Below are 19,073 nucleotides of genomic sequence, written 5' to 3' on the forward strand. Positions count from 1 at the left end.
CTTGGTCGTTCCCATCTCACAGATCTCAATCTCTCCATGCTTCTCTCTTACTGTGGCCAAAAAGCCAGGGAAATTTCCCACAGGGCGAGGCAACATGAGTTTCCTTCTACGATGTAGGAAATGGACTTGTATCTGAGGCATTGATTTTTCCTCAGCATGATGGGAAGGAGATGGCTCTGAGGTGGAGGCTAAGAGCCGCGCGGTCGATACACATTCTCATCACGACACCGGATGTTGCTCCGATGTCGGATTGGTTTCGGTGCCCCGGCTCGGGCGGTAATTGTCAATCGGGTGGCTCTATTAACTGAGCTGCATCAAGCAGCAAGAGAGGGACGACAGGGATTATTAGATTTTCATTAGGGATTTACTGTATATTTTGAATCATGCAGTTTACGGGAAATCTCGGCAGAATATCAACTTTAGCGCTCAGGACAGTCATAAAGCAGTAATATGATCGTATTTATACAAATTGCTTTATTATAACTGATTATTCATGGTTGCTTCTTGTAAGTCAGAAAAACATATTTCTGCACCGTCTATAGTGGTTTTTATTACAGCATTTGCATGCACTGCAATGCAACAAGTGATGCAGCTGGTTATTCTTGTGTTTGACATCTATTTGCTGTGAAAAGAGTCTTTTCATCTTGATTTTAACTCCACATTTTGCTGCAGGTCAGAGGTGACCCTTGGTGTTGAAAGATATTACTGCAGATAAGTGGAAAAATGTTCTTTCAATATTTGGGTTGAATCAGACATTTAGAGGCCCTGACACAACTGTCGTGTTGGGTTTGTGTTTGGGTTAAAACAAATATATTAATTAATAAACCTGAAATGTGTAGATTTTGTAATATTTCAACAGAGCCAGGTTATCTGTTTGCTATTTTCCAGTCTTCTAGCTTCATATATAACGTTCAGACTTCAAATGTCACAAGAGTTAGACATTAAGGTGTGTGTGTGTGTGTGTGTGTGTGTGTGTGTGTGTGTGTGTGTGTGTGTGTGTGTGTGTGTGTGTGTGTGTGTGTGTGTGTGTATTTACTGTATTTACAGTAACCCTGGTCTTGCCAACCATCGTACAAGGCGCCTGGAAGTATGTAGCAAGGTACTGCAAAGAGGGGAGTCTCTCTCTCTCACACACACACACACACACACACACCCACACACACACACACACACACACACACACACACACACACACACACACACACACACACACACACCCACCCACCCACACACACACACACACACACACACACACACACACACACACACACACACACACACACACACACACACACACAAACACACCTCTGTACCAAGATCTTTTCCATCTCAGACAGAGCAGTTTTTTCTCCACCTATCACAGCAGCTGGCATCGGCTCATCTCACAAAACCAATAATAAGCCCCAGAAAAAGAAGGCATTTCAAACTGAAGGGACAGATAAGACTTTTGGACGTGCTCCTCGGACACACAGAGCTCTGCCCATTTGTCTGCAGGGGTGATCCGGCTCGAGATTAATCGACCGCCGACTAAGCTGAACAGAAAATACAGACAAAATCAGACTAAAGTAGATATTTGCTTCAGAGCGATGCCAGAAATGAGAAGAGGGATGTTCTCAGTGCTTTTCCTGGTCGTTAGTTTGACCTTACGCTGTGGCCTCGTCTGCCGGGGCGAAGCGTTGCCTCCAAATGAAAGTGTCGGCACGGAAGAGGTGGAAGCGTCCAGGCCTCCTCACCTTATCTTCATCATGGTGGACGACCAGGGCTACGCAGACATCGGCTACCACGGCTCAGACATCCACACGCCTGTGCTGGACCAGCTGGCTGCAGACGGGGTCAAACTGGAAAATTATTACGTCCAGCCGATCTGCTCGCCATCTCGCAGTCAACTAATGACGGGACGGTGAGTTATCACATCACTGTTTTGACTTTTTCAGTTTCTGATTAGATAGGATTTTTTGTCTTTAGGTTGCAATAGGTACAAGGCCAGAAAAGAAACAAATGATATTGTTATCAAGATCAATAACCAGATTATTTGTATTATTGAATTACTGGAATTTCTCAAAGAATGATAAATGGATCTTGATTTAGAAAATCACCCATTTTTAGGGGTCTGATATTTATGAGTGGGTCCAATTTGCTGCAGATCCAGATAAGAAATGTAGATCTAGTGAATTTAAATGTGGTTTCGTAAGGGGACAGGGCCTTGGTGAAGGAATTACTGACCAACATATACATATATATTTATTCAATGCAGATTAAAGAGTTTTCTGGTGTATACTAAAAAAAGTAAAATTAGTTCACAGACATTTTAGCTTTATGATGAATAACACTGTGCGATTGTGTCCAATATTTCCTAAACCCTCTGTGAAATCTCTCATTGTTGTGTCATCGTATTGATCTTACCAAGCTTCTTTCACATCTTCTCCTCACACTCTCCCTCTCTCGCCCTCCCCAGCTACCAGATTCACACCGGACTCCAGCATTCAATCATCCGCCCACGTCAGCCTCTCTGCCTGCCCCCGGACGCTCCCACCCTCCCGGAGCGTCTGGTCGAGGCCGGATACGCCACGCACATGGTGGGTAAATGGCACCTGGGCTTCTGCAGGTCAGGCTGCCTGCCCACGGGACGCGGGTTTCAGAGTTTCCTGGGCACGCTGACCGGCAGCGGAGACCACTTCTCTTATCGGAGCTGTGACGGGGCGGAGGCTTGTGGGTTCGACCTGCATGACGGAGACCGGCCCGCCTGGGAGATGACGGGCAACTACTCCACTCTGCTTTACACAGAGAGGTGAGGCACGGTCCTTTAAATGTAATTAGATTCATATATGAGACACACTTGAGACTCTTTTAAAAACTTTCCAACGTTCCCTCCGTCCAACCAGAGTGAAGCAGATACTGAGGAGCCACGACCTGCATAAACCCCTCTTCCTCTATCTGTCCCTTCAGGCCCCCCATACACCCTTACAGGTACCAGATCATTTTCTGCATCAGTATGATTCCCAGGGCAATCGGCTCAGGCGTCACTACGCAGCCATGCTGAGCTGTCTGGATGACGGGGTAGGACAAGTGGTTCAGCAACTGAAGACGAGTGGCTTCTATGAAAACTCAGTATTGATCTACTCCTCTGATAATGGAGGGCAGCCGCTCTCTGGAGGGAGCAACTGGCCGCTGAGGGGAGGCAAAGGGACTTACTGGGAAGGCGGCATCAGGGCAGTGGGCTTCGTCCATAGTCCCCTCCTGAAGAGGAAGGGTGTGGTGAGCAGAGCGCTGATGCACGTTTCTGACTGGTATCCCACATTACTGGGGCTGGCAGGGGCCCTGCACTCCCACCTTGACCTCGACGGTCACGACGTATGGGGCAGTATCAGCGAGGGCCTTCCCTCTCCTCGCACCGAAATCCTCTTCAACATTGACCCAGTCTCCAGGAAGCCCGGAGAGCCATATGACAAAGCACTGGTACTCAACGGGTTTGGGATCTGGGACACGGCCGTGAGGGCTGCGATAAGGGCTGGGGACTGGAAGCTATTGACAGGAAATGTGGGCGACGGGGACTGGATACCACCACAGGCTCTTCCCGTCGGTCCAGAGCGGTGGCAGAGGCTCGAGAAGCGGCGTAACAAGCTGGGGAAGTCAGTTTGGCTGTTTAACGTATCCTCTGACCCCTACGAGAGGACGGACCTGGCAGAGGCTCGTCCAGAGGTGGTGAAACATCTGATGACCAGGTTGGCGGAGTACAACCAGACAGCTGTGACGGCCATGAATCCACCGGATGATCCTATGGCGGACCCCGAGCTCCATGGAGGGGTATGGGGCCCCTGGCTGGGCCTGGAGGGAGAGCGAGGGGACAGCGAGGAGGAGGGTGGCAGGAAAGAAAAGATGATGAAGATTAAACACTGCAAGTTATGCAAATTAAAAGCCCTCTTCAAAAAGGTGGGATCACGTCTACACAGGACCACCCTGTTCTAAATATCTTATTAATCGGACTGAGAGGTGTTGACGAGGCTGTATTAAGTGTTAAGACCTGTTATGAATGACTGTACTCTCAAAGGTGGAGGGGTGAGATGCAATGTATCATTTAAAATGGGGCTGATGTGCACAAAGTGTCTTGTTATGCACATTAAAAGCAACAGAAGTAGTTAAAAAAATACCTTCCTACTTCCTGAATATAAACTCACCTCTGGACTTAAAGCCGTGAATGAAGTTCTTGTCGTATTTTGATATTTGTGGGTCGGAGGTTTCAGACACGAGAGTGAAAGTAAAAAACGAGATGGAGTCAAACTCAAATACCGAAGAGCAGACATCAAGGCAGGTCAGACAGACATGAGCGACTCGTGATCAGAAGCTGAAGGTCGGCAGATAAACAGGCGAGCTGATAGGCAGAGCATTCAGAGGCGTGCGGCTCGCTGAGCAAGCTGACTCACTCACTGTCCTGCGGCCAAACGGCAGCAGGGTGACTTTGGGCTGTCGCTGGCCTGCATAGGGAGCTGTGTGTGTGTGTCTGTGTCTGTGTGTGTGTCATTGTGCATGTATGCCTATGTGTTCATGAATAGTTTGATTAATACAAATACAGATAGAATGCGTGCAAGTGGAAATGAGGCCCGGAGAGATGGTGAGATGAAGAAAGGGACGGAGGACGACCTCGCTGTCTCTCCTGTCCCGATCAGCCAGGAGGACCCTGATGACACAGAGACACCCAGGGCGGTTGTTTTTGTCAAATGTCACCTTGTACTTCTTAGGGTTTACACACATCCACTCCTCTGCCCACGACACACAATGTCCAGTCCCTGCAGCAAACGCTCTGCAGCTGACACCATCATTCTTCCCTGGCCTTTTTAAAACGATATTTAACTCATATTCTGTGTCTTAAAATCCTGAGAATCTGATGCAAATGATCTAGACAAAATAATAAATGTAAAAAAAACACTCCATAGCATCTGTTTTACAGTTCCACCATTTTCTATTTATTTACAATTATTTTCAAGATGATTCTCAGAAATATCTACTTAATTTGGTACTTCTATGTGATTAATTCAGATTAATTATTGGTGTAGTACTTACTTCAGGTCGTCTGAACATGCAAAAATGGGGAATTTGCAACAGGCAAATTATTCATAAATGGTCATTAAAATGGACAAAATGTTTCTTGTACGAAAATTTCTATATTCCCTAGAGTAACTGGTGAACTATGGAGGAAATGATTCAGAAATGACTGACCTTTAAAATACACTACTCTATCTATAATAACAATGTAACGATACAAAAAGATTTCCTGGATGTGGTTACTGCCATCTTGTGCTTTTAACGTAATTAGGAGCCAGAGTGTGACCTACATTACAGCCAGCATCCATCGTTATATACAGTCTGTGATCTGCATGCATGCATTATGTAGATGTGGAAAAAGCCCAAACATGTTTTAAGACAAGATTGGATTTGCGAGCTTTGATATTTAAAACTGTTCGGGGGGGGGGGGGGGCATTTCCTCCATGTCTGTGTGCATGACCCATAAAATATATCACTTTCTTTACCAGATCAGACGTGTGTGCAAAGTTTTCAAGCATCTTCAAGCTCGTAAATAATGTGTGAAAGGATGGAGAAAAAATTTAAAACCCTTACAAACACAATAAGGTGCTTTCACCTCTTGTTGCTCGGGCCCTAATTACAGGTGTGTGACAGGATGCACTCCTCCACCTCTCCACCCTCCACTCCTCCACAAACACACACTACATCCTCAACAATGAACACTGGCAAGGAACCTAAACCACGAGATGCACTAGTGCAGCAGTGAGGATGTGTTTCTTCGGGATAGATCCCCGGGACGCCACAGTTTAGGCTCATGCCGTCTGATTGGATGTGATGGATCTGCTGGTGAGGCTGCTGCTGTGCTGCTGACGTAGCTTTGACAGAAGAGAATCGGGGGTGATGCTCGGTCTCGTTCAGCATGTTCAGGACGCAGCTGCAGCACAGTTGGGTGAGGAGGTCCTCACTCCTGGATGTGAGCATCAGCAGTAAGCACACGCACACACACACACACACACACACACACACACACACACACACACACACACACACACACACACACACACACACACACACACACACACACACGGTAGCAACAGAACTGTAGATTTCTCCCCAGTGGCCTGATAATGAATATTCAACTGTATCTCTTCCTCCGTTTCTTACCCCTCTGGTCAACTCTCACATTTGCCTCCTCCTCCTCCTCCTCTTTTCTCTTCCTCCCTCTCTGTCGTCCTCCCTCCATTTGTCCCTCAGCTCTTTGCTCATTCCCTCTGCAAACCACCCCCTCTCTCTCCCTCCCTCATTTCTCTCGTCTCTCTCTCTCTCTCTTGTTTTGTTCTTCATCCTACTCACTTGTTTTGGCTCATTTGAACACAGAGTTAGAAGTATTAGCTGTGTTTCGCTCAGAGCTCTGTGGCGTATGGTTAAATAAGAAGCGTGGAGGAGGGAGGAGAGAGTTCCCCCGGGGGGACTGCATGCATGGGACATGTCTGAGGCGCCTTTAGATCAGATTTAGTGAAGAATGCATCAGTGCAACTACCTAACACATGTCGAATAGTTAACTTAAGGATATAATGAAGGTTTAAAAGATAAGGCTGTAGATTTGCTTCATTATTTAGTTAACAAATCCCATTTAAATACTATTACGTACGTAATATACGTATATGCAGGACATAGGGGACAATGTCCTGCATCCCTGTTCAGTTCAAACAACGAAATGTTTATCCGAAGCTAAAATGTGCAAATACGGTGGCAACTCGAAGGATAAGCAAAATAGCAGATGAAAGGACGGATGACTGACACGATTATGAGGCTTCAACAATCCAAATGAGTTTGAGCCATGAATATTCATCAAAATTAAGACCTAAAAAAGGTCCTTTGTTTGTTGTTGTTTGTCGGCTGCAGCTCGGTGAGGAAACACAAAAGCCATTTCATAAACACTCGAGCAATTTCTGTGACCTCCATCTTTATGGGAAATACTAGAAATCAAACCACTGGAGGGTTTCTACTCTCAATGAATATCCATCTGCACTGAGTCCACGGCTGATATGGCATCACTCCAAGGAGCAATGAAGCACTGGTGTGTGTGTGTGTGTGTGTGTGTGTGTGTGTGTGTGTGTGTGTGTGTGTGTGTGTGTGTGTGTGTGCGTGTGCGTGTGCGTGTAGACTCCATGATGAGATGTGATGAGACTGCTTCTGGGTCACAGTAGCGACGCTGCTCAGAGACCCTCACAGTCCCGTACATGTGAGAAACTGTTGAAGACAATGGTTTGATGCCCACACATCTGATTCCCAGTACACTGTCATGGCCCGCAGAAATAAGGCACCGTCAGCTTACATAAATCACGGAGGAGGTGTCACACAAACACACACACACACACACACACACACACACACACACACACACACACACACACACACACACACACACACACACACAGGAACACACAGTGGTATCCAGTATGTGGGTGGGAGCTGTCATATCCACTGTTGGATAATCACTTGAAGGTGAGGCTAACTTCAGATCTTCACATTCCTTGGTGAAGTTGTGACGTTGAATGGAGATGCAGTTTTTAAATATAACTTTATTTTCTTATCCCGCTGTAACTGTTCCACACTGAAAGTAGAAACGCAGCCGCTTCTCGAGGCTCAGCGAGACAGAGCGGGATCAATGACCCGACTGGGACACATTCACTTAAGGCTCCTGTATCGTAAATCGCAGCCCATTAAGTATTGAAACAGCCCTGATGTGCTGTTAAATGCTTACAAGGGGAAATGTGATGATTTAATAATTGACAATGAAAGAGAATAGACCCGCTCTAATGTACTGTAGTGTGATAACAGACGGTTCCCAAGGAAACTGTTAAAGGTTAAAACAGGCAAAAAGATTAACTGAATGACAATCAATGGGCTGCAGATAGGAAGGTTTGACCCCGGGATGTCGCTAAGGAAAGACTGGACACACACACACACACACACACACACACACACACACACACACACACACACACACACACACACACACACACACACACACACACACACACACACGTCAAAAAACATGAAAAGTCTTATGACGTTACTGTTCAGCGTGAGGGAGGATAGGAAGATACGCGGCGCAGCCATGAGCCAAGTTGAAAACATTCTTGTTGAGTGAGTCACCCCCTCACGCTGCTGTTACTGTATCATCGCTGCAAGCGGCTTCAGCTCTTAGAGCATGTTGCGCATTGAAAGATACTTTACATCCACCATTACTGACAAAGTACACTTCACAAAAGTGAAAATACTCATTATGCAGAAAAGCTCCGTTCAGAGTGTGAATGTACGGAAGCCTGGAGGTGCCTCTTCTCTCATGTCTTGAATCACTGACTAACATGCAGGTCCAACAAATTAATAAAATGGCCATCATTCCTAGGACGTCGTTATCAACCAAGGATATCATTTTACCATAGACTATTATTAATAAATATTTAAAAAATGAAAATACAACCAAATATATAGAACTTGAATTAAGAAAATGTAACATAACATAAAATAAACATATGTTTTGCATTGTTTATTCCCTAAATAAACGTTTTCATTTCTGTAGACGTAGACACTGATATGTCCATGATTGGCTGTTCTTGCACAATAAAGCTGCTTTTAGTCGTGAAGTAACGCACTTAAGTCTGGATATCTTCCTGAACTTTTCAAGCGGGGCCTTATTTGAGAATGCAATATCTGATTGGGTTACTATGGAGATTTTCTACAACTTTTTCTGTTTTGTATATGTATGTGTATATATATAAAAGATGATCTAGCTAATCTAATCTAATCTGAACCCTTACCCAACTATTAAGCAAGGACCACATACTCAAAGTGAAACTGCAAAATGTTGACATCGAGAACAGAAACACAAGCTTTTGTTAGACATGCAGATTTTTCGAGACGGACTAAAATAACCTCCCGACTTGAAATGATCTTTAGGGAAGAGTGGGTGAAAATAAAGGAATAGAAAGTCTCTGGCTACAAAAAGTGAGAGGAGACCAACAAGCCACTCAAGATCTTTTCTAAGGGTGATAATGAATACTAACTTAAACTTATGTTAACTTAAGTAAAAGGAAGTACTTGCTTTTATACATACTTAAAGTATTCAAAGTAAGTATGTATGTGTATGTGTGACAGGGGCCTTATGGCCGAGTCCTGGACTGAATCCATTTCAGTTTTTCCTTTACCAGTGATTTGCTCTCAGAAGGCAGCGTCAAACATCACTTGATCAATTAGCCTCTCATGATGGATTGTTTTTAAGAATATAAGAAATTGTGTCGCACAAAGAAAAGTACAGTGACAGGAACATGTACTTTGTTATATCCACCCCCCCGCTCCTGACTGTCCTTACCTGTCCTCCTATTGAGTTTTCTGACGACTACCAGTCACCTGACAATGAGCCGCCTTCTTCTACAGCTGTTCTCAGTTCAGTTAGTAGATCCATACTATAAATAGAAAGCGGCTCACCCTCATTCATTTCACTATACAGCGATTCTCTTCCTGCCATTTGTCTGTTCAGGTTTGTAACCCTGCCACCATTCTCAATAAACTGCCCTTGAAACATTTCCTTTCTTTCTGGTCCTACTTCCTGAAAGATGACAGAAAGGTCAATTAACAATTTTCCTTGGAAAGAAATAGGAAATTGAATCCCAGATTAATGTTCCTCTCTGTGTGTTAAATCATACGGTGTATTAGTGCGGCTCGGTAGGTTCAGCATGTGTAAACGCAGCCATGTGCATCGCCTCTCTCCTCCCTTCCTCCTCCGCCTCGCCTCTGAACTGTGAGTGAATATCTGGAGCAGTGTTTAGAGAGCTTTGCTGGCGATTAATGAGTGTTTGCGATGAGCACAGGAGCAGCGCAACCAGTTTCTGCCTTAATTACAGGGAGCCGCGCTGATATGAAAGCCTAATTAGCGAGGGTGCAGAGGTACCGTCCTATTAATTGCTGAATTGCTGTGTTTTCTCCGGCGACGAGCCTGTCAGATGAGTCCTGGGCTGCGTGCACAATGGCAGGTTTGACGGGTGGGTGGTAACAGTGGAGCACAGAGCTGCAGATTCCAGCCTCTCAGGCCTGTGACCCTGAAGCAGCAGCCACTTGTAAACCTTTGACACAACTTGCAGATGCACACGAGTTCTCAGCAATGTCACCAGAGAGAGGTTTTACTCTGTAATTTGTCATTATAATTGGGTTTATTCTATCTGATATATCATTTTTTGCATTAATATATTTTGGAAGCATCCTAAGATTTCTCATACCAACCATTCAGAGAGAAGGTAAAGATGCGTAAAAGATCAGTCAGGTATATAAAAACATTTAGCTTGACCATGATGATGATGATGATTGTAGTATTCCTGAAGAAGCTTTGCTAGTATCAATGTATACATGAGTAGCAAATAAATAAATATATTCTAAATAAATTGTTCAATATGTGAAAATTATATATAAGAAATATACAGAATTATTTTTGCTATAGCAGGAGTTATTATGGAAGTTATTCATATCAGTGGGGTTCTGTTAAATAAGAAGATTTTTATATGATTTTTGTTGCCAGATCTTTTATATTTTAATTTACATCTAAATAGTGAATCTTGTTTCCCGATGTTACATTTTGAGGATGTCTCCTGTTTGGGAGGCTCAGTGTATAATGGCGTTTTAAAACCCGAAGCAGGATTGTGGCCATGCAGCTCGGTGCTTTGTGCCAATATTGAAATATTGCGGCATCACAGCCTCACTCCATGAGATGGGCCATCGAGGATGTTGCTCCTGTCAGCTGATCGGGAGTCAGCCTCGTGCTTTCACAGATAAACTGGAGAGATGGTGAAACTGAACCTGGATCTGCAGCTCAGCGCCACAGATCTCGCGTGGTTTTCATCCCTCCTCTACCTCCACTGGCACCGAGGAGAAGGAAGAAGGAGGTCTCACTCTGCCATTATTTCTGGCTCGACAAAACATGGCTGCAGAACAATTTACTGCCTGTGTTATGAATCTATGAACTTCAGCGTGAGCAGTGTTGGCATTTGCCAAACAGGAAGGGCTTCAGAATGTAGTGTATACATTGGATTTTAAATTGCATGATGGGAATTGTAGGATCCAGTGATTTTTGGACTGAAGGTAATCATCCTTCATGTGGCTCCTTCAAGTGCTCAGAAGCTTAATCCATTGAGGGCCCCTTTAAAAGAGTTTTCATAATAAAAGACATTCTGTAAATGTAACTGATCACATTAACGAATGCTTTCAACGTAGCCTTCGTTATCTTGATTATAGTTACACACGTGTTTACCCACCTTTTCATGTCAAAATGGCTCTAGTGATATGGAGTCAATCAGGGACTTGTGAGGTCTTTGGCAGGTCAATAATCCAACCTTAGTTATTAGACTTACTAGTTATTAGAGTATATTTTTCTGATAAGACTTTAGGATTAAGGACTTTTACTTGTAACAGGTTATTTTCAAAATATCTTTTCCGCCCCTGCCAGTTTTAATCGTAGACTGTAAGTAAAGATGGATCACAACGTCTCCACTTACTCCAACTCCGTGTATCAACAGAAGCGAAAGGTAAAGTGTTTACTGTTTATTAACACTTCTGCCATTAAATGTGTCGCACACACAGTCCTGTCTAATTAGTGTCTGTGGACTTAATACTACGGTTTAACTGGTTATGCTAACAATGGCTTGCTGGCTAACGTAATTGCACGTTGTTCCTGCGCAACTGGAACGCTAACCATCTCGGGTTATTTGAGTGTGACGTCATTCCAAGGGCCGAGCTCGAGGTGTAATGGAACACGGCGTCAGCTCCTTCCATGATTGGTCACAGGAGACGCACGAATTATGACCCGCGTCGCAACCAACCACCAGGGGGCGATCAAGACGCTTTAGCTACATGTCACGTCGTCCATCTTCGTATCGCCTTCCTTTACTCTTTACTGTTTACTTTGTACTTTTTCTGATTATACTCAACTTTTACTTACGTATGAATTGCAACGAGGGACTTTAAGTTGTAAGATCGTATTTTCTAAACACTGTCAGTTTAAACCAACATTAATTTAAACAAAAAAACGCATGGTGACACATCCTCTCAATAGACGATCTTTGTTACTACAGCTCCCCCCCCTCTCTCTCCTCCCACTCCCTGCTCCTCTCTCTCTCCTTCTCCCTATCCCTCTCTCTCTCTTCACGCGCACTCCTCCCTTCCACACACGGTAAAAAAAGGAAAAACCCTGCGCGAGGCGGCCACCGGAGCGCGAGGTGTATTCGTGCCCGTGCCCGCTGTCTCCAGTCAACATGGCCACAATTGTAACCTGCACCCGGTTCACTGACGAATATCAGCTGTTCGAGGAACTCGGAAAGTAAGCGACCCACACACACGCACGCACGCTGCTTGGGCTCTTGTTGCATTCACTGTGTATGTATATATATATATGTGTGTGGGTGTGTGTGCACGTTTTTCCTCCTCTGCCGCTGCCATTGTGCGGGTTTCACTCCAGCGCTGACAGGGCAGCGGAGGGTCCGGGAGAGAAGCCCCCCCCCGGGGCAGCTGCTCTGCAGGCGGGTCCGTGGCAGCAGCAGCTCCGCTCCTGGACACATTGCGTCCACCAGGTGGGAAACGGCCGCTTCCCGCTGAGCAGCGTGTTACCTGCAGGCGTCGGGAGGTCGCTCTGCGTTTCCCTACTGGTGCTGGTGGTGGTGGTGCTGGTGGTGCTGGCACCTCCGAGCTCCACCATGCAGCTCGGCCGTGCACGTGTGTGCGTGCACACTGCAGGGCTGCTGTATATGTCAAGCCAATTAGAAAAAGAGAGACGAAGACAGGGCTGCTGCTGCTGCAAACAACGCTGTGGTTGCCCCCTTATTTATTTATTTCTTCCTGCCGATGCGCAGTGAATTCAGGAGAGGAGCCATTCCAGTGGTGATCCTCTCTTTAACATCTAATCCCTGCCAGAGCCGCTCAAGCACCAACCGTGCAGATGCGTTCAGAGGAGGCGTGTGCACATCCCAAGCGAGGGCCAGGCTGAGCAAACCCAGCTAAATGTCAGTTCTTCTTTTCACACCTTCATTCCTCTGCAGCCTCGCTCACCCCCCCCCCCTGTGAGCTAATGACAGGCTCCCTCTTCACAATGAAGCCCTCTCTCCCTCGCCTGACACGCACTAGTAGCCACGACCCCTTCTCACATCTCCCACACAGAATATCAGACTGTTTGAATTATGCATGTGTCTTCCTCTGCCCCTCTCTTTAGGTGTATGTGTGTGTGATTGGTGCCCTTAGCGTGTGACCGGTGCAGCCGTGCACTCTGTGATGCACAAATGTTGTGATGCCGACTTTTTCTTGTGTCTGAAGTGGTCTCACGGATGTTGTGTTGTTTGTCTTGTTGATTTCTTTCCGCTCCAGGGGCGCCTTCTCGATCGTGCGTCGATGCATCAAGAAGTCCACCGGCCAGGAGTATGCTGCGAAGATTATCAACACGAAAAAGCTCTCAGCCCGAGGTGAGTGCAGCGGGATGTCCCGACGTGCTGCTCGGCCTTAGAGGCGAGGAGTCACTGAGAAGCTGAAAGCTGACATTAGTGCAGGCCGCTGTCCACACTGCTCAGTCCGATTATTTCCTTAAGAGCAGCGAGCCTCTGTCCCGTCAGGGGAGATTCCTGAAGAGCTGGAGGGCCGAGGTTTAAAGTCGCACAGTGAGGTTCTGTGGAGAGCTCCATCAGAACCATCTTTCGGTTTGTTGTTGTTCCTGTTGGTCTCTTGCAAAGGACGGTATGTGCAAGTGTTCCAGCAGTTTGCAGGACGACATATTTCAGGTTTATGACGTCTTATTTTTAATAGTATTGGTTATGATAACACACCCACAAAGTTTATTACTGATAAAATGCTCCACACATGTATTTCCTTCATTAGATGTTCAATTCAGTTTTGTTTGTATAGCACCAAATCACAACATGAATTATCTCAAGGTACCTTAATATATAATATCATAGAAACTCAGCAATATCCACTAGGAGCAAAAACATTTCTCTTTTAACGAGGAGAAACGTGTATGTGCAGGTTAATTTGACCCTCGCTCTTTGCACATGTATGTAATGGTCCATTCTTTGTCTCATCTTGTCTTGGTGCGCGTGTGTGCGTGTTTGTGCGTGTCTGTGTGTGTTGCAGACTGTGTGTTTGTCCATGTCTGTCAGACAAGGCCACAGAAGGTTGAGCGATGCAGGGAGCTGCAGATCAGGGCCAGTTCTGGACTGATTGCGCTGCTCTTTTCCCAGGGGAGGCAGGCTGAATCCCCCCCCCCCCCCCCCCCCCCCCCCCCCCCCCCCCCCCCTGCCTTCCTGTCTCTCTCAAACACACCCAACCCTCCTTATCATTTTCATTCCTTTTGATGCTGTTTGTTCCCGTCTCCTGTCCCCTCCCTCACATCTTTTTAGACAAAAGATTGATTTAAGGAAAGGGCTTTAAAACCCTTTTCTCACCAGGCGATTTGATCGTGTGTGTGTGTGTGTGTGTGTGTGTGTTGTGTAGTGTGTGGTGTGTTGTAGGACTGTGTTGGCAGTGGTCCGGAGCCAGTAACCCGGCAACAGCAGGGGTGAAACTCTTCATCCCAGAGACTGTCTGGCAGCGAGGCTGCTTTGTGTGTGTGTGTGTGAGAATCGTGGTGACAATATTCACAAACACACACACACATATGTGACTGCTCTTTTCTTACTTATAGCACCTATAAGTAACACACTTTCTCACCTATTTAACGGTTCTCACACTTATGACACAATATGCGCACAAGGCTTGTCTGTATACTGTTACACACACACACACACACACCAGGGTGACGGAACTAAATAAAAGGGAGGGAGAAAAATGTGTGTATGCATCTCTTTGTTGAAGAATAATTTGGCCATTGTTTTTTTTAAGGTCATGTAAACTCAATCAACTCGTGAATTTAATTGTTTACATCTGTAAAAAAGCTCAGACAAGTCAAGATGGACAAACTATTAGATTTGGAGAAGAAAACAATGGCGAGCATTCATCACTGTTTGGTTCAGCTTGCAGCAAACTGAGTTTCTGTCGTTGAGCATGTGCAAATGTTTTCTTAGTTAACTCAGTTAATGTCTTTATTGCATTTGAGTCACATAGTATAAAATAACATCATTAAGCTGCCCATCACAGTCTCCTCAGCTCTAATTCAGCCCAGTATCTGACCAGCAGGGCAGCAGTGATGGATTAATGTAGATTTTTACACCTTTTTAATTAATTGGGGCATTTTCAGATGATGTGATGGAGACAGAGAGACACAGGAAGGGCAGGGGGCATTATTACAGCATGCTAGCAGCTGGAGGAGCAGTATCTTGTTCTTAGGAACTCTAAGTTATGTGCGTGTATGTATGTGTGTATGTATATATATATATATGTATGTATATTAAGTGTGTGAGTGTGTGTGCAGGGAACAGGGGATTAAGCTGTGTTTTCTGGCTCGGGGGAGGGCACATTGGCTCGTGGTGAGGTCAGCGATTATGACTGGGTCGCATGGCGTCTCATACGTACGCACAGTTGCTCAGACGGATACATACCCCCCCCACACACACACACGTGGTCTGTCACTTCGACTGACGTGTGAACTTACACATACAAACAGAAAAAAGTACACAGACAGTGACAATGAAGGGAGAGTGAAACAACAACAACTCAACAAGTGTAGTTGCTGGAGTATTGGCACATGTGTTAAATTACAGATTGCAACAAGGGTATTCAAAGGTTCACCTCCACATTACAGCCTGACTGCTGAGTATTTTCAAGGAGCTGACGCAGATACCAACATGAAGAAGTCAAATATTTCAAATTTCTGATAACGATACATGAGCTGATACGTATTTATCAATTATTCCTTATATGTGAATACAAAAATATGTAATTGAGGCTTGATATTTTACATTACTATGAATATAATTAGAAGAAAACACTAATACAATCCAAAGTATACAACTAAAATACAAATACAATAGACTCTAAACCACTGAATATCCAGCGTCTGAGGTTGTGTCAGTTTTCCTTCATTCCAAAACCGACACTGAGCAGCGAACACTGTATTTCAGACGATAAGCGGTGGCGAGTGCAGCATCAGTTAACAGAAGTAGATAAAGATAATTATTGTAGCCTGAGGCATCAGCAACTACCTGATAAAAAAAATCGTGGGAAGCAGAAGTTCAGAGGGGAAGTGTGCCCATGAGCTGATGTTGCTTTTACTTGAGTGTAGAAGGGCTCCCACAAGCTTCTGTGTACGCTGATGTTCAGGGGAGATAGGGCCGTCTGCTCTCTGTGCTTTCTGTCATTAGCCGTGACCTCTGTGCATCTCCAGCAGACGCTCGAATCAATCATCCATTTTAAGCACCAGAAGTCGGGGGGTAAGCATTTTACAAAGATACAATAAAGCTAAGATTAGAAGATATTTTCATATCTCTTTTCTGACAGAGGGTTCAGTGCAGGAGCTCGTCTGTTTTATCCAAACCGCGCCTATCTGCAAGTGCTTATATATGAGGAAGTCAGTGTTGGCTGTTTTGTTTTTACTTTTGCCTGCTGCTTTCCATTTATGGAGTTCACTGCCATCAACAATCTTCTGCTTTTACTGCGTCCACTGATGATGCAGCAGTATATTTATAAAAACACTTTCAGACATGTGATGCTCTTTATGTTCTTCTTTTCTTAAGTGGGTTTTTTGTGGATGTAAAATATCTACACTGTCAAAAAGTAAAAGCGGCTCCTCTCCACCATATATATCACTGTTCCTGAGGCTCGTAAAGCTCCTGAGGCTCCTCGTCAGTCGTCCGGCTGATACTTCCAGGGAATCGTGATGTCATGTGACATCATTATGGCTGATATTTGCATAATGCACACCCAGCGAGCGCGAGAGCGGAGGCCGACAATTCCAACATGCATTGAAAATAGTTGACCAATCACAACAGAGTGGGCCAGCTGGCCAATCAGAGCAGACTGGCCTTCATGGGTAGGGGGTGGCCTTAAAGAGACAGGAGCTAAAACCAGGTGTTTCAAACGGAGGCTGAGCTGAGGAGCTGCAGCATTGGACAATATGAGGAAAGTGATCAGCCCCATGTTATTCTTAACAGAATAATTCCCAAGAAAATCAGTGACTGCCAAACAGGTCAATCAGCCTCGACATGTAATGGAAACATCTGCTGTGACGTCACTGCCACATGCTTGAGGGTTTAATCAAGAGCATCCCTGCAGCAGTTTGGGTTATTAGTGTTATTAAGATATGGCTGTACAGACCTTTTGTCCCCAGTCAAACTTAATGAAACTCTGGGAGGCTGAATCATTAGTCAAGGGCGGACTGCAGCACGTGACAAACACACAGTCATGAGAGTTACTGTTGTGTCTCGTATTTTCACTCACAGAAGCTGAGATAGTGTGTTTGCGATGAAAAGATTCATACAAGGGAGAAGAACCCCTTGAATTTAGTGGTGGATCTGGATCAGGAGGCGGATCCAGGAACCTTCTTAACATTGTGAGATAAGGTGTTTTGGGACCTTTTCACTGATTCATGGATCTTGATGAAAAGCTTGATAGAATTTATAAGAAGTGTTGGGCCTTGGTGGAGGAATTCACTCTACTGAGTCCTATCCTGGTTTGGTAATGGTGTGGTGTGGCTTCAGTCACTTTTCAAGCAAACATGGCAAAAAATCGACTTGGGCCAGTGCCCTCCTGCCCCCCCTCCCTGGATCCAGCCCTGCTACATCATATATATTATGTATGATCATATGTTAACATGTTCTAAATAATGGCTCTAAGGATAAACATGGACAAAAATTAACCAAGGTTTTTATGGTGAACGTGACTTCATATTCTGACTTATGTGTCATCTGTGATATATTTTAATGTTGGATAATTACTTTGCGATTGGTTTTGTTATATTGCTTTGACCTTATTATATCTATATATTGTCTTTGTTATTATCTGGGTCCATCATCAGTAGCCTGATCTATGTGAGGGCCCAAGAAAGTTAGCAAAGCAGCAGGGTCAGGATGCGTTCAGGTACTTTACTCAGTGTAGGTCACCTGCTCTTTGGCAGCCCTGTTTATCTGATCGATTGAAAATTGATTGAGACAGGAGTGTGTCTTCACCATCAGACGCATGAGAGACAGATGACTGAGAAACTCCAATAGGACACATTTAAAGATCTACCCTGACGCTGTATCATGTTATTTTTAGCTACAATTATGTGTCGCGTATTGTGTCAAACTGTAAAGCGAGTGTATTTTTACACCGTTATTAGCTGAGGCCTTGTGATGTCAGAGACAGAGAGGGGGGGGGAGGAGGAGGCTGGTGGCACTTGTCCCACTGTTGAATTATTGAGGTGCGAGGCTGCTCTGCTCTCACTGAACACGGACAGGAGCTGAAGAGAGGAACCTCACGCTCCTTCTCTCAGCTTCCTGTCTTCATCTGCTTTCCCTCATGCGTCCCATTTTTTCCTCCGACACCCTTCCCTTCATTTTTCTGTCTCTTCTGCCGCTTCTTCCTCCTCCTCCTCCTCCTCCTCCTCCTCTCCACAAAGGCTGCCGCATCACAGGCCGCCGCATCACAGGCCATGCGGGCAGACGACGTGTGTGTGAACGTGTTCTCGAGCTGTTTGGTGGGCTTCTAGTGCACTCGCTGGAGGCTGATTGGCGAAGGGCAGATAAACGTAGCAGCACTGCGCGGTGAATGTTTAATGGGCCCCGGCTGTGAATATTTAATGAGAGGGAGAGAGTGAGAGTCGTAAATGGAAAGAGAAAGATGTAGATATGGAAAGGGAGAGTGAGACGGTCAGGGATATATGCTCAGGAGAGAAATAGTGCATTAAAACACGTGCACGGTGTCGATCCTCCCACAGCATATTTGCTTATCAAAGGTGTGTGTGTGTGTGTGTGTGTGTGTGTGTGTGTGTGTGTGTGTGTGTGTGTGTGTGTGTGTGTGTGTGTGTGTGTGTGTGTGTGTGTGTGTGTGTGTGTGTGTGTGTGTGTGTGTGTGTGTGTGTGTGTGTGTGTGTGTGTGTGTGAGAC

General features: G+C 45.3%; 2 protein-coding genes across 41 annotated transcripts in view; both read left to right on the top strand.

Moving 5' to 3' along the window:
- The window catches only part of si:dkey-174i8.1 (arylsulfatase I), a 15,509-nt gene extending 10,601 nt beyond the window's left edge, over positions 1-4,908 (top strand). Inside the window, exons 4-7 of one of the 2 annotated variants that reach the window (XM_034608652.1) lie at positions 1,048-1,087; positions 1,364-1,900; positions 2,456-2,788; positions 2,883-4,908. In XM_034608652.1, the coding sequence (XP_034464543.1) occupies positions 1,587-1,900; positions 2,456-2,788; positions 2,883-3,966 (1,731 nt within the window). In that variant the 5' untranslated portion in view covers positions 1,048-1,087; positions 1,364-1,586 and the 3' untranslated portion in view covers positions 3,967-4,908. Of the gene's footprint in view, positions 1-1,047; positions 1,088-1,198; positions 1,901-2,455; positions 2,789-2,882 lie in introns of those variants that run through there. The other variant, XM_034608651.1, reaches the window with a different exon arrangement.
- A 7,213-nt stretch (positions 4,909-12,121) lies between these two features.
- camk2g2 (calcium/calmodulin-dependent protein kinase (CaM kinase) II gamma 2) overlaps positions 12,122-19,073 on the top strand; it is a 50,921-nt gene continuing 43,969 nt past the window's right edge. For 5 of the 39 annotated variants that reach the window (XM_034608619.1, XM_034608617.1, XM_034608630.1 and 2 more), the window contains exons 1-2: positions 12,145-12,391; positions 13,429-13,523. In XM_034608619.1, the coding sequence (XP_034464510.1) occupies positions 12,327-12,391; positions 13,429-13,523 (160 nt within the window). In that variant the 5' untranslated portion in view covers positions 12,145-12,326. Of the gene's footprint in view, positions 12,392-13,428; positions 13,524-19,073 lie in introns of all 39 variants that reach the window. The other 34 variants (XM_034608612.1, XM_034608609.1, XM_034608610.1 and 31 more) reach the window with 15 other exon arrangements.

This window comes from Hippoglossus hippoglossus, chromosome 15 (assembly GCF_009819705.1).
Source record: "Hippoglossus hippoglossus isolate fHipHip1 chromosome 15, fHipHip1.pri, whole genome shotgun sequence".
NCBI lineage: Eukaryota > Metazoa > Chordata > Actinopteri > Pleuronectiformes > Pleuronectidae > Hippoglossus > Hippoglossus hippoglossus.